At 40.5% G+C, this 13069-nt stretch overlaps 1 protein-coding gene across 1 annotated transcript in view; it reads right to left on the bottom strand.

Moving 5' to 3' along the window:
* The window catches only part of FAM13A (family with sequence similarity 13 member A), a 346933-nt gene that overhangs the window by 318087 nt on the left and 15777 nt on the right, over nt 1-13069 (bottom strand). Inside the window, exon 2 of the mRNA XM_032632953.1 lies at nt 1508-1697. Within this exon, the coding sequence (XP_032488844.1) occupies nt 1508-1697 (190 nt within the window). The remainder of the gene's footprint in view (nt 1-1507; nt 1698-13069) is intronic.

The raw sequence follows: 13069 nt of genomic DNA, 5'->3' as shown, positions 1-13069 counted from the left end.
GTCAGAATACTAATGATGCCAAAACCAAAATATGGTGGTTAGGTGGTCACACTTTGGCACCCAAATGAGTAATACTGAACAACCCTATTTAAGATATTAAATGCATTACCTAGAGATCCGTTTGTAGCTAAGTCAGTAGGATACAGTTTTACTCAATACTGAGTGTGTAAATGAGTCCTGTCAAAGCTCTATCTCAGCAACATCTGGCTTCAGGATCTTCTAGGCCAAGGGCCCATCTTCCTGCCATGCTGCATATAACACCTTTGTATTTAACCTGTTTAAAGTATTTGAACAAACTCAGAGCTGTTCGCTAAGAATCTCACCCTCCTGCAGCTATCTTCCTCCAAAAACAAGGAGACAACGCCTATGGCTTAAGAATGCAAACCTGGCTCTTCAGTTTTCAGAACAAAATACCATTTTGTCATCTACATACCAAGTAACCTGAAAAAGCAGCTGTTTTTCAACTAACACAGAACACCTGACAACCTTCTGAGGTCTGAACTGTCTTGCCATATGGTCCCTGTCACAAGCAGACACATGTTCCTACAGAAGAAAGGCGGTACCATGCCTCTCAGGCATTTCCCATGTGGCCACCTTCTCAGCAGGAAGAACGGACTCGGAATCACGGCAAGATTGAGGGGCGGAAGCAAACTGTGCAAAGTACAGAACTTCTTCCAGGTCTCAAGTTTTACGTTTAAAAATGCCCGCAAATGTTACATTCTACTCTGCAGTGAGTCTTGTTTTAGTATAGAAATGGTGTTTCAGCAAAGAAAATGAAAATTTCAAGCTCTTCCCCTTGAATACCTTCTTCACAAATCTCTTAAAGTTCATTGATATTTATTTTATAGTTTGGAGTTCTCCCACGATACTGCCCTAGTTTGATAAGCCTCACTGTCTCAAATTATCCAGGTCTCTAAGTTCCATTTTAAATAAAATAATTTAAAAAGCTATAAAACATACTAGTTCTCAGCAACTAAGAGAGATATAATTCATCTTTTTATCGTGCGATGTACTGTGGCACTCTGCAATTATGTGACACAACTGATTGTATCATTCCAAAAGTTAATGTCCCCCCCAACACCATACTAGGTTATATATCATACTTTCTTTTTTTGGTACTCTGAGTTTTGAAGGCAATTGAGGCATTCAGTAAGTTCATGACTGACCTCAAGCTGAAAGAGATACACAAAAAGTATTCTGTTACATTAAAAATTATTGACTCTCAGTGGGAATTTAATGCATCAAGAGAACGCACTGTTAATATTAAAACAGTGTATTTTAGCACTTAAAACTAGGAATCATTCCAAACTAGAAACCTCAATAATTAAAGTGATTTCTCGATGGTAAGTTGGATTAAATATTTTCAAAAGCGTGTTAAGCAGTCATAATGCCCCTGACATCCTTTTATAAGGGCAAAGTCTATTACGCCATAATTCAATATTCTAATTAAGGTGTCTTAGGGACTAATTCACACAAAGCAACAGAATCACAACTCAACTGGACTTACCATGCATGGTCAAGTACTCCACTATGCGCCCCACGATAGCTGGAACGCCGTTCTCAGTCAGCCCCTGCTGGTGGAGGTCCTGGAGACTGACTCCAAATAACTTTGTGTAGGTGGAATTCCTCTGCTCGTTTAGTGGCACGGTCACAACCTTTTTCATGTCTTCTTTCAGCCGAACCGCTGCGTTACTTTGCTTGAAATAGCGGAAGAAAAAAGAGCAGTCAGTCACGCTTACCACAGGAGGCTGCATGGTCACTACAGAATCACCTGAATCAAAGGGTACGCATTTGGAGGCTCGGAGAGTAGTGGTCTTCACTTATTTTTACTTCAGCTCAAACCCAAATCCCTAACATCTCTCACGTGCTGCTCAGTGTGTTAGGAATGGTGCACACTGATACAACGGTTAAAAGGAGTGAAAAATAATGAGGAACATAAAGCCACAACTTCAGCGTAGCTAAGAGAGGCAACAATACACGGCAGTATCTAAGATATATTACTACAGTAACCAGGGTGTGACTCACAAGTGCCTCGTTAACAGGAAAATAAGACACGTATCAGAACGCCCAAAACCCCATGCAGATCCTGAAATAGTAAGATGTTACTGAAGACGAAAATTTATCTCAAGGTCATCTTAAGGGAGCTTTAATGTGAAGGATTAGGAAAAAAATATGTATGTGTAGAATGAACATTTCTTTCTCTGATTTGATTATATCTGAATATCTCAGGAAAAGTTTGGCACATAAAAATCAACTCCATTTTCTTTGAAGTTCAAAATGCTATGATCTCTGAAAGAGCAATGTTTCAGGTAATCACAATTTTTAAAATTTCAATAAGACTGTAAATATTATAAATAAGAAATGCAATTTACAATCAATTCAAGTTATCACCACGCTGAAAACTTCATACAAAATTGTTTCTTCCTTTTAATAGAAAATTTTTCCCCAAGGAAGTATTTTAAAAGATAAATTTTAATATGGTTTAATAAAACGAAATGAGGGATTTTTTTATTTTTAAAAACAGCATGTGTCCTACATAAATGCATGTATCTGTAACTTTAAACACCGAAAAGATGGCAAAAAGCAAAAATTTTATTTGAGGACAGAGGAAGCAGATTAGGGGAAACACACCCTTTTTGAGAATGAATGCAGCAACTAACCTAAGTGTCAATATTATAAGTGTAGGCTCATGTAGCTGTTACAATCTAAAAGAAGAAACATTATCTCCATTGTAGAGATGAGGAAAGAAAGATCAAAGAGTTAAGAAGTAATTTGGTAAAAGTCATGGAACTGGTAAGAGTTTCATCATACTCTAAGTCCATGCTCCTTTCCTTAATTTAAATTTATATTAATGTTAAAGTGCAGCTTGTGTATAACACAAACTGTGATAAATTCTACATGTGACACATGACAATGACACGAAGATAATTCTACAGTTGTGATTTTTATAGGTTCCCTGTAGTTTCAATTTGATTTTGAATCTTACAATCTGTAGAATCAGGCCAACTTTCATGGACATCTCTGCATCTTTTAATAGGTCATATTTGAAAGCCAGATTTCCCTAGTGACAATTCAGCAAATGTATAAAGTTATAGAATAGATTTAGTTATCTATTAATATTATAAATAAGGTATAGTGTTAGCTACTGCAGAGTAGTCTGGGCAAGAACTATCATCTCTGTTACCAAGGAAGTTACTTAACTAAGTCAAATCTGTAACCACTACTATTTTTGTGTGTGTAAGTTTAAAAACCTATCAATACCTTTCAGAAGAACACATGGGAAATTTCAGTCAACCAGGTCTATCTGGTGAGTAGGCAGCCAAAAAGTAAGCTTTAATAATGAAACTTTGAAAATAGTCTCAAATGTTGCATCAGAAAGAGCTGACAATGAGATTAAATCCTACACGTTTTATCTTCTTATTTTCTTACAGACACAATATAGCAGAGTCGTTTAGAGCAGGGGTCCCCAACCCCCCCCCCGGGCCGCGGACCATTACCAGCCTGAGGCCTGTTAGGAACCGGGCCATAAAGCAGGAGGTGAGCGAGTGAAGCTTTATCTGCCGCTCCCCATAGCTCGCATCACCTCCTGAACCATCACCCCACCCCGTGCCCCACCCCGCCCGCCCCGTGGAAAAACTGTCTTCCATGAAACTGATCTCTGGTGCCAAAAAGGTTGGGGACCGCTGGTTTAGAGCGTGGACTGTGGAACCAGACTCCATTTCGAATCCCATTCTGATCTCATTAGTTGTGCAACCTTGGACAAGTCACTTACACCCAGTTTCCCCGTCTACGAAATGGGGATACCAGGAGTCCCTAGCTCATAGGAATATATAAGGTTGGAAGGAGCTCATATACATAGAAGAATGAGAAGGGTGTCTGGCATACTCAGTAAGTAGATTGTTATTATCATCATCATCATTCTTCCAGGAAATTATTCTGATTTCTTCTCAAAACAATTGAGAGAAACTTAACCACTCCTGTACTCAAATGTTTTCGTGGACTAAAGATTGCTGTTGAAGAAGGCACCATGGTCTAGGCCCGTGGTTGGTAGATAGTCTGACGACCTAATTATTCTCCGTGTATCTCAATCTCTTAAAATATATACGTATGACTTTTGAAAGATAAACATAAAATCATTTTGCATGTTAGTATCACAATTTCTCAAGTTTTTATTAGAAATTCAAGGTTTTCTTAGAAATCCTGTCTACCTGTGACATTCAGCTAATAGCCCTGTTTTATATTCTGTCCTTTACTCAAGTACAGTCACTATGCTGTGTCTCCTATTAATAGCATAAATAAGCAATCTTGGCATTACGGCTCAATATTTTCAAGGATGAGACATGTAATTAACCTCACACATTTTGAACTGATTGCAAATTAAACTGTTTACTCAGTACAGAGCCATACTACAAAGCAAGTTTGTATGTAATTATAGTAATAAAGGAACATCTGATTATTAATTGGTAATCTAATTTAGGTTAATACTTTTAAAAAGGTAAATATTGTTTTGTTTTGTTTGTTTGTTTTTGGGGTTTTTTTTGCGGTACGCAGGCCTCTCACCGTTGTGGCCTCTCCCGTTGCGGAGCACAGGCTCCGGACGCGCAGGCTCAGCGGCCATGGCTCACGGGCCCAGCCGCTCCGCGGCATGTGGGATCTTCCCGGACCGGGGCACGAACCCGTGTCCCCTGCACTGGCAGGTGGACTCTCAACCACTGCGCCAGCAGGGAAGCCCACTATCTCTTTATAAATGTCAATATCTGTGGAATTCCAGCTTCCCTTCAAACATACATTTTACCTTTCTTGACCTAATATAAGTTGAAAAAGAAAGTTACTAATTGAAGTATTCTAAATCAAACTTAACTGTTTAAACCTTCGTTTGCATACAATGCCATACATCACTTGAGTTTGGAAACTGGACTCGTGTGTGTGTGTGCGTGCGTGCGTGGGTGTGTAAAAGTAATATAGGTTCCCACATTAAAAAAACAGACAGGGAACCTTGGGGTTTACTGCTAGAACAATCTGTAGGGGTTAGTGCTTATATTATCACCTTAGGAATAAGGAAACCAGGACCCCAAAACTTGTGGTGAACTCAAAGAGAAAGGGTGGAGCCTAGAGCCCATGTCACCTGAATTTTATGTCAATATTCATTTTTATAATTGCATGCTGGGACCTTGCTTTTCTATATTTATTTGTGATAAAAAATACTTAAGATAGCTCACAAAATGCACGCACCAGGACAGTAGTGAATATCTGTTCACTACTGTGAACAAATGTGGGGACCACTTAGTCTTCACTTTCCCTTTTGTCTAGTGACAAATCCTGACCGTCTTTGGGGGAATGACCGCACCCTCACTGTGAACATCCTTGATGAGGCTGCCACTTACAACCGCTGCCCTGCCTTTAGCAAGAGCTGGGCTCTGGTGCCCTCGCAGGTCAATCAGACCCTTTGTCCTGCAGGCCACTGAAGCTTGAGTGGACTGTCACTGAAGCTTGAGAAAAATGGATGGAGCTAATTTATTCCAGCTGCAGTGCTCTCACAAGATGGTTAGATTAACTAACCACGATGTGCCTCTTGCCACCTGCATCACTGGAGCTGCTGTGGGCCTTTAGCTGCCCCTTTCTGACACCGGTCCTTCAGCTGTTCCTTCTACATGGTGGGCCACTCTGTAACTTTCCAGTAAAGTTTCTTTGGGCTTAAGTTAGCCAGAACCCATTTCTGTTCTGTGTACACACACACACACCCCCCAACTGATAAAAGTACTCCAAAAAAAAAATAAAAGACTAATCAGAACAAACAGAAAACCAGGTTTTAGATAATGAGAAAATCAGAATGATAATGACAGCTAACTTTTATGGAATGTTTATAGAGTATGTCAGTCACACTTCCGAATACCTTAGATGGCTTCACTCTTTAAATCCTGATAAAGTGACATTAGGAAGGAAGATACTTTTGTGACCCTCATTTTACAGAGCAGCCAAGTAATGTGCTCCAGGTCCCATCAAGGATATGGTGTGGCCAGGAGTCACGCTCAGGCCATCACAATCCAGAGGACACATGCTTAATGCTGTCTCCACGAAGGATGTAGTGATACTCAAGAAGCATATGCTGGGAAGTCCAGTCCACGTGCTAAATATAAAACAAAATTCCTGTTCTTGCAGCTGAGGAAAATAGGATTATTTGAGCTTCTTGGTCTCCTTAAAATAAAGTAAGATATGCTCAGAAGCGACAACAATATTTGATATTAGAACCTGCATAGAAAAGGTTTTCATCCATCTAGTAAACAGGATGAGCTTCAGAAGCCTTGAGTTTTTACCACAGCTAACATTTATTAAAGTGCCAATTTTGTGCCAGACTCTGTGGTTAGGTGCTTTAAAATTAACATCTCTAGGGCTTCCCTGGTGGCACAGTGGTTGAGAGTCCGTCTGCCGATGCAGGGAACACGGGTTCGTGCCCCGGTCCGGGAAGATCCCACATGCCGCGGAGCGGCTGGGCCCGTGAGCCATGGCCGCTGAGGCTGCGCGTCCAGAGCCTGTGCTCCGCAACGGGAGAGGCCACAACAGTGAGAGGCCCGCGTACCGCAAAAAAAAAAAAAAAAAAAAAAAAAATTAACATCTCTAAATTTCAAAACTAACTTTTTAGTAGATACTCTTAACTATCCCCATTTGGACACAAAAACTAAGGCACAAAGAAAAAGAAACTTGCCTAAGAAAGTTTTATAGCTAGAATGTAACCCCCAGGTGCTCTGGCTCTAACGCATGAGCTCTTAACCATGACAGACTGTCGTATTTCCAGAACCTTTAACATCGGTGGTTCTATGAGCCCTCAAAGGGGACAAAACTACATGCAGCATTTTCTTTACAGAGTTTAAAGCAAAATGATTTTAGATTACTGAATTCAACGGCTGTATTTCCTTAAGGCAATCCTCCAAAAATTTAAGTACCATGAATTTAAGGTACTTTGAAGGACAATCAGGTTATACGACTGGTTACACTCAGAATTGTGCACCTTAAAACTCTTTGCAGCTGGGGCTATCACTGATCCATCTAAGCAGGAATGTGCAGGATAGAAAGCCACTCCACCACCACGTAAAACGGGTGCGAGGAAAGCACAAGGTGAGCCTGAGACAGCTTGTTCCCGAAGGTGTGGGAATGCTCAAGGATTGATGGGGCGTGTCAAGAAGACCTGTGGGCCATCTTAACTGGGCTCCTACTGGCCAAGTTCCAGACAGCTGGAGCACCAGGAATAAGAACTATCAACGATTCTAAAATATTATGTAAATAAAATTCCCTGAATCAACAGTGATACTAAGAAGAGTGAAAGCATGGGCTTACCAAAGTAAAAGTCTGCTTTACTGAACACGTGGCAGCTAAGTACAGAAGGAACAACAGAATTAGAAAATCACCTTTTTCCCACAAATCATTTCACAAAGAGTTTTGTCAAAGATTTGACAGTGGATGCTAAAACATCAGGTGAAAAGTTGTCTGAGAACAGGATTTTCACAGTGTCAAAGATCACACGATATTTGCAAAGGAAAAAAAGATTACCTTTACAATTGATATCTGGGTGTACTCAGCTTAACTCAGAAGATTAAATGTAGCAGCACTCGTCACGAAGAGCTGACATTACGTGCTCCTGATGTGACGTGACATGCAGAGCACATCGTTTATATTCTTGCCAAAAATGTTTAAGCTGCTGCTAATCCAGCCTCTAAATCTCACAGTTTACGGGTAAAACAGGAGCTAAAAGGACAAGTTAAAAGAGACTGTGAGGAAACGAACAAATTCAGAATCAGGGACATTCGAACAGGCAACTGGCCTGCACTCTTCAAAACATCAGTGTCATAGGAAAAGATCGGCTCCAGATTTTAAAGAAATTATACAAAGTTCAAATGTAGTCTGTGAATACTGATTGGCTCCTGACTGAAAAAACAAAACCAAAAACTAGCCAACTGTCTCTTTGAGACAACTAGGGAAATGTAAATGTGTTGGATATTAGATGAAATCATTGTAAAGGTTATTCGGTGTAATTCCACAGCGGCGGAATTTGAGGGTGTGCACATGCAGAGGTGGGGCCGACCCCTGAGCCTACTGTTGGTGCTCTCACAGTGGGCACGCTTTGGTGGGCTTTGGGAGCTCACGCTCTGGGAGCATGCATACACAGGAGGCAGAACTGACATCCAAGCAGATTATCGGAGCTGCCACAGCGGAGGCGGTCAGGGGCAGTGCTCCTTGTGGGCCTGCACACCAGGTGGCAGGTGGTGTCACAGAGCCATAGGTCCCGGCTGACAACTCCCGGGGAGGAATATGCAGAGGCTCCTTCCCCAGAGGGAGTGCTCCAGTCCTGCCCACCTCACACTACAGCTTAGCATCAGATCTGGGGGCTTCTACTCCAACAACTAGAGAGCACAGTCTGCCCCCAACAGGTCTGTGACAACCACAGAGCAAAGAGGAGGCCCCACTCAACATCCAGTGCAGGCCCTGGTCACCACAACACCAAACACACCCCTATCAAGGGGACAACAGCCAGCACACTCTGAGGAAAGACACAGCAGGCATCCATACCAAAAACAGCCTTTCACCAGAAATACTGGACTCACACAGTCTGCACAGGGATACTCCCACATAAAAACAGCCCTTCAAGACCACAGTGGGTAACTGTTTCTCCTAAATTCAGAGAGTAAGAGAAATAAGTAAAATGAAAAAGCACAGGAACTACGCCCAATTAAAAGAACAAGAAAAATCCTCTGAAAGGCAAACAGTGAGACAGACCTCTCCAGTCTACCAGAGCTTGAGTTCAAAAAGGAGGTAGTGGGCTTCCCTGGTGGCGCAGTGGTTGAGAGTCCACCTGCCGATGCAAGGGATACGGGTTCATGCCCCGGTCTGGGAAGATCCCACATGCTGCGGAGCGGCTGGGCCCGTGAGCCATGGCCGCTGAGCCTGCGCGTCCGTAGCCTGTGCTCCGCAACGGGAGAGGCTGCAACAGTGAGAGGCCCGTGTACCGCAAGGAAAAAAAAAAAAGGAGGTAGTAAAAATGCTAAAGGAATTAAGACTATGGGTAGAAACGCAGATCACTCTAAAAAGGAACTCGAAACTATAAAGAGGAGCCAATCAAAATTAGACAACTGCTGAGATAAAAACTGAACTAAATGCAATCAACAGCAGACTAAATAATGCAGAAAAATGAATGTGACCTGGAAGACTGAATAATGGAAACCACCCAATCAGAACAGCAGACAGAAAGATGAATAAAAAAAAAAAAATGAAGGCAACAAACGAGAGCTATGGGATAATATAAAACATGCCAACATACACGTAATAGAGATTCCAGAAGGAGAAGACAGGGAAAGGGGGATCGAAAATGTATTTGAAGAAATAATGGCTGAAAACTTCCTAACCTAAAGAAGGAAACAGATATCCAGGTACAAGGAAGCACACAGGGTTCCAGACAAGATGAACACAAAGAGACCCACACCAAGACATATCATAATTAAAATGACAAAAGTTAAAGATAAAGAGAGGATTCTAAAGGCAGCAAGATACATAGCACAGGGAGATCAGCTCCGTGCTTTGTGATCACCTAGAGGGGTGGGATAGGGAGGGTGGGAGGGAGGCACAAGAGGGAGAGGATATGGGGATATAGGTATACATATAGCTGATTCACTTTGTTATACAGCAGAAACTAACAGAACATTGTGAAGCAATTATACCCAATAAAGATGTTAAAAAAATAATAATAAAGGAAGCAATAGAAAAAAAACAAAGTCATTTATAATGGAATCCCCATAAGACTATCAGCTTATGTCTCTGCAGAAACTTTGCAGGCCAGAAGGCAGTGGCATGCTGTATTCAAAATCCTGAAAGGGAAAAACCTGCAACCTAGGATACTCTACCTAGCAAGATTATCACTTAGAATGGAAGGAGAGAAAGAATTTCTCAGACAAGCAAAAACTAAAAGAATTCAGCAATATTAAACCAACCCTAAGAGAATATTGAAAGGTCTTCTTTAAATAGAAAAGTAGCAAGAATCTATAGGAAAGGCAAATATTTCTAAGGATTAAAGAACACTAAAGCCAGTATGTAGATAAAAAGACAATTTAAAAAATTGTAAAAGCAATTTTAACTACAATAAACAGTAAAAGTATAAGCATAAAAATGTAAAATAGGACATCAAAATCACAAAATGAGGAGGGAGGAAAGTATAAAAATATAGATCTTTTAGAATGTGTTTGAGTCTGTATGACTATCAGTTTAAAGCAAGTAGATATAGTTATGGGTCAACATGCTTGAACTCCATGGTCACCACAAGTCAAAAACATACAGGAGATTCACAAAAACCAAAAAGAAAGGAACTCAAGCATACTACAAAAGAAAATCACAAAAGGAAAAACAAAAAAGAAGAAATGAACACCCTGATACCAAAGCCAGATAAAGTCACTATAAAAAAAGAAAATTACAGGCCAGCATCTTTGATGAATACAGATGCAAATATCCTCAACAAAATATTAGCAAACTGAATCCAACAATAAAGGATCATACATCATGATCAAGTTGGATTCATACCAGGGTCACAAGGATGGTTCAACATATACAAATCAAGGTGATACACCACATTAACAAAAGGAAAGAGAAAAATCACATGATCATCTCAACAGACACAGGAAAAGCATTTGGCAAATTTCAACACCCATTCATGATAAAATCTCTCATTGAAGTAGTTGTCGGAGGGAACATCTCAACATAACAAAGGCCATTTATGACAAACCCACAGCCAATCCTAATACTCAAGGGTGGAAAGCTGAAAGCCTTCCCACTAAATTCAGGAACAAGACAAGGATGCCTACTCTTGCCATTTCCATTCAACATAATATTTGAAATCTTAGCCACAGCAATCAGACAAGAAAAAGAAATTAAAGGTATCCAAATTCTAAGGGAAGGGATAAAGCTTACTATTTGCAGATGACATGACACTCTATATTGAGAAACCTAAAGTCTCCACAAAAACTATTAGAACTAATAATGCAGCAAGGTAGTAGGATATAAGATTAATATACAGAAATCTGTTATGTTTCATTACACTAACAGTGAAACATCAGAAGATAGTCTCTTCAGCAAGTGGTGTTGGAAAAGCTGGATAGACACATGTAAATCAATGAAGCTAGAATGTTCCCTCATGCCATACACAAAAATCAATTCAAAATGGCTTAAAGACTTAAGACATGGCACCATAAAACTCCTGGAAGAGAACACAGGCAAAATGTTCTCTGACATTAATTGCAGAAAAACTTTTTTAGATCAGTTTTCCAAGGCAAAAGAAACAAAGCAAAAATAAACGAGAGTGACTTTATTAAACTTAAAAGGTTTTGCACAGCCATGGAAACCATAAACAAAAAGACAACTCACAGAATGTGAGAAAATATCTGTAAACAATAACAACAAGGGCTTAATTTCCAAAATATACAAACAGCTCATACAGCTCAATATCAAAAAGCCAATCCAATCAAATGAGCAGAAGACCTAAAAAGACACTTCTCCAAAGACAACATACAGATGGCCAACAGGCACATGAAAAGATGTTCCACATAGCTAATTATTAGAGAAATGCACATCTAAACTACAATAAGGTATCACCTCACACCAGTTAGAATGGCCACATCAAAAAGTCTAGAAATAATAAATGCTGGAGAGCGTGTGGAAAAAAGGAAACCCTTCCACACTGTTGGTGGGAAAATAAATTGGTGTAGTCATTATGGAGAACAGTGTGGAGGTTTCTTAAAAAATTAAAAATAGAGTTACCACATGATCCAGCAATCCCACTCCTGGGCATATATCTGGAAAAGATAAAAACTTTAATTTGAAAAGATACATGCACTCCAATGTTCATAGCAGCACTATTTACAATAGCCAAGACATGGAGGCAACCTAATTGTCCATCAACAGATGAATACATAAAGATGTGGTATATATATACACCATGGAATATTACTCAGCTATACAAAGAATGAAATATTGTCATTTGCAGCAACATGGATGGACCTAAAGATTAACATACTAAGAAGTCAGAGAAATACAAATATTATGTGATAACATTTATAAATGCAATCTAAAAAATGATACAAGTGAACTTATTTACAAAAGAGAAACAGACTCAGACATAGAGAACAAACTTATGGTTACCAAAGGGGAGAGGGAGCATGGGGCGGGGGGGGACAAATAAGGAGTATGGGATTAACAGATACAAACTACTATACTTAATATACCTAAGGAACAGGGATTTACTGTATAGCATAGGGAATTATATTCAATATCTTGTAATAACCTAAAACGGAATATAATCTGCAAAAAGAAAACTGAATCACTACGCTATACATCTGAATCTAAGGCAATATTGTAAATTAACTATACGTTAATAAAGTAATAACATAAAAAATTGGGGAGGGCTTCCCTGGTGGTGCAGTGGATGAGAGTCCGCCTGCCGATGCAGGGGACACGGGTTTGCGCCCCGGTCCGGGAAGATCCCACATGCCGCGGAGCGGCTGGGCCCGTGAGCCATGGCCGCTGAGCCTGTGCGTCCGGAGCCTGTGCTCAGCAACGGGAGAGGCCACAGCAGCGAGAGGCCCGCGTACCGCAAGAAAAGAAAAAGGGGGGGGGTGAAATAGAGACCTCTCAAAGAGATTCCATGCCTAAGAAAGAGTAATACCATTTTTTGACAGCAGAATTAGGAGGGAAAGGAATATGTTCTCTTCAAATTGCAATTTAAAGATTAACAGTAACAACTGCGGGGATATTCTTACACAGAGACGTGGACAATCCTATCAGCTTGGATAGGGTTGCATCACTGGGAAAGCACTCTGTTGGAAATTAGGGTACCTGGGTTTAAACCACAAGGTTATGCCACTGGGTATTTTCCCTGGGAATGTCAGCCTCTTTGGTCGAGTGTGAGCTTAGGAGGGGGGCAAATGCACCCCTAAAGAAGGATGACCCATGCTCTCTGTCCAGCCACAAGAGCTAAGTCAAGCTTATGTATCACCAGGAGGACAATACTGCAGCCAGATGCCCCTCACATTCAGCC

Source organism: Phocoena sinus, chromosome 5 (genome assembly GCF_008692025.1).
Source record: "Phocoena sinus isolate mPhoSin1 chromosome 5, mPhoSin1.pri, whole genome shotgun sequence".
NCBI lineage: Eukaryota > Metazoa > Chordata > Mammalia > Artiodactyla > Phocoenidae > Phocoena > Phocoena sinus.
This window is presented reverse-complemented; position numbering and strand designations above follow the sequence as displayed.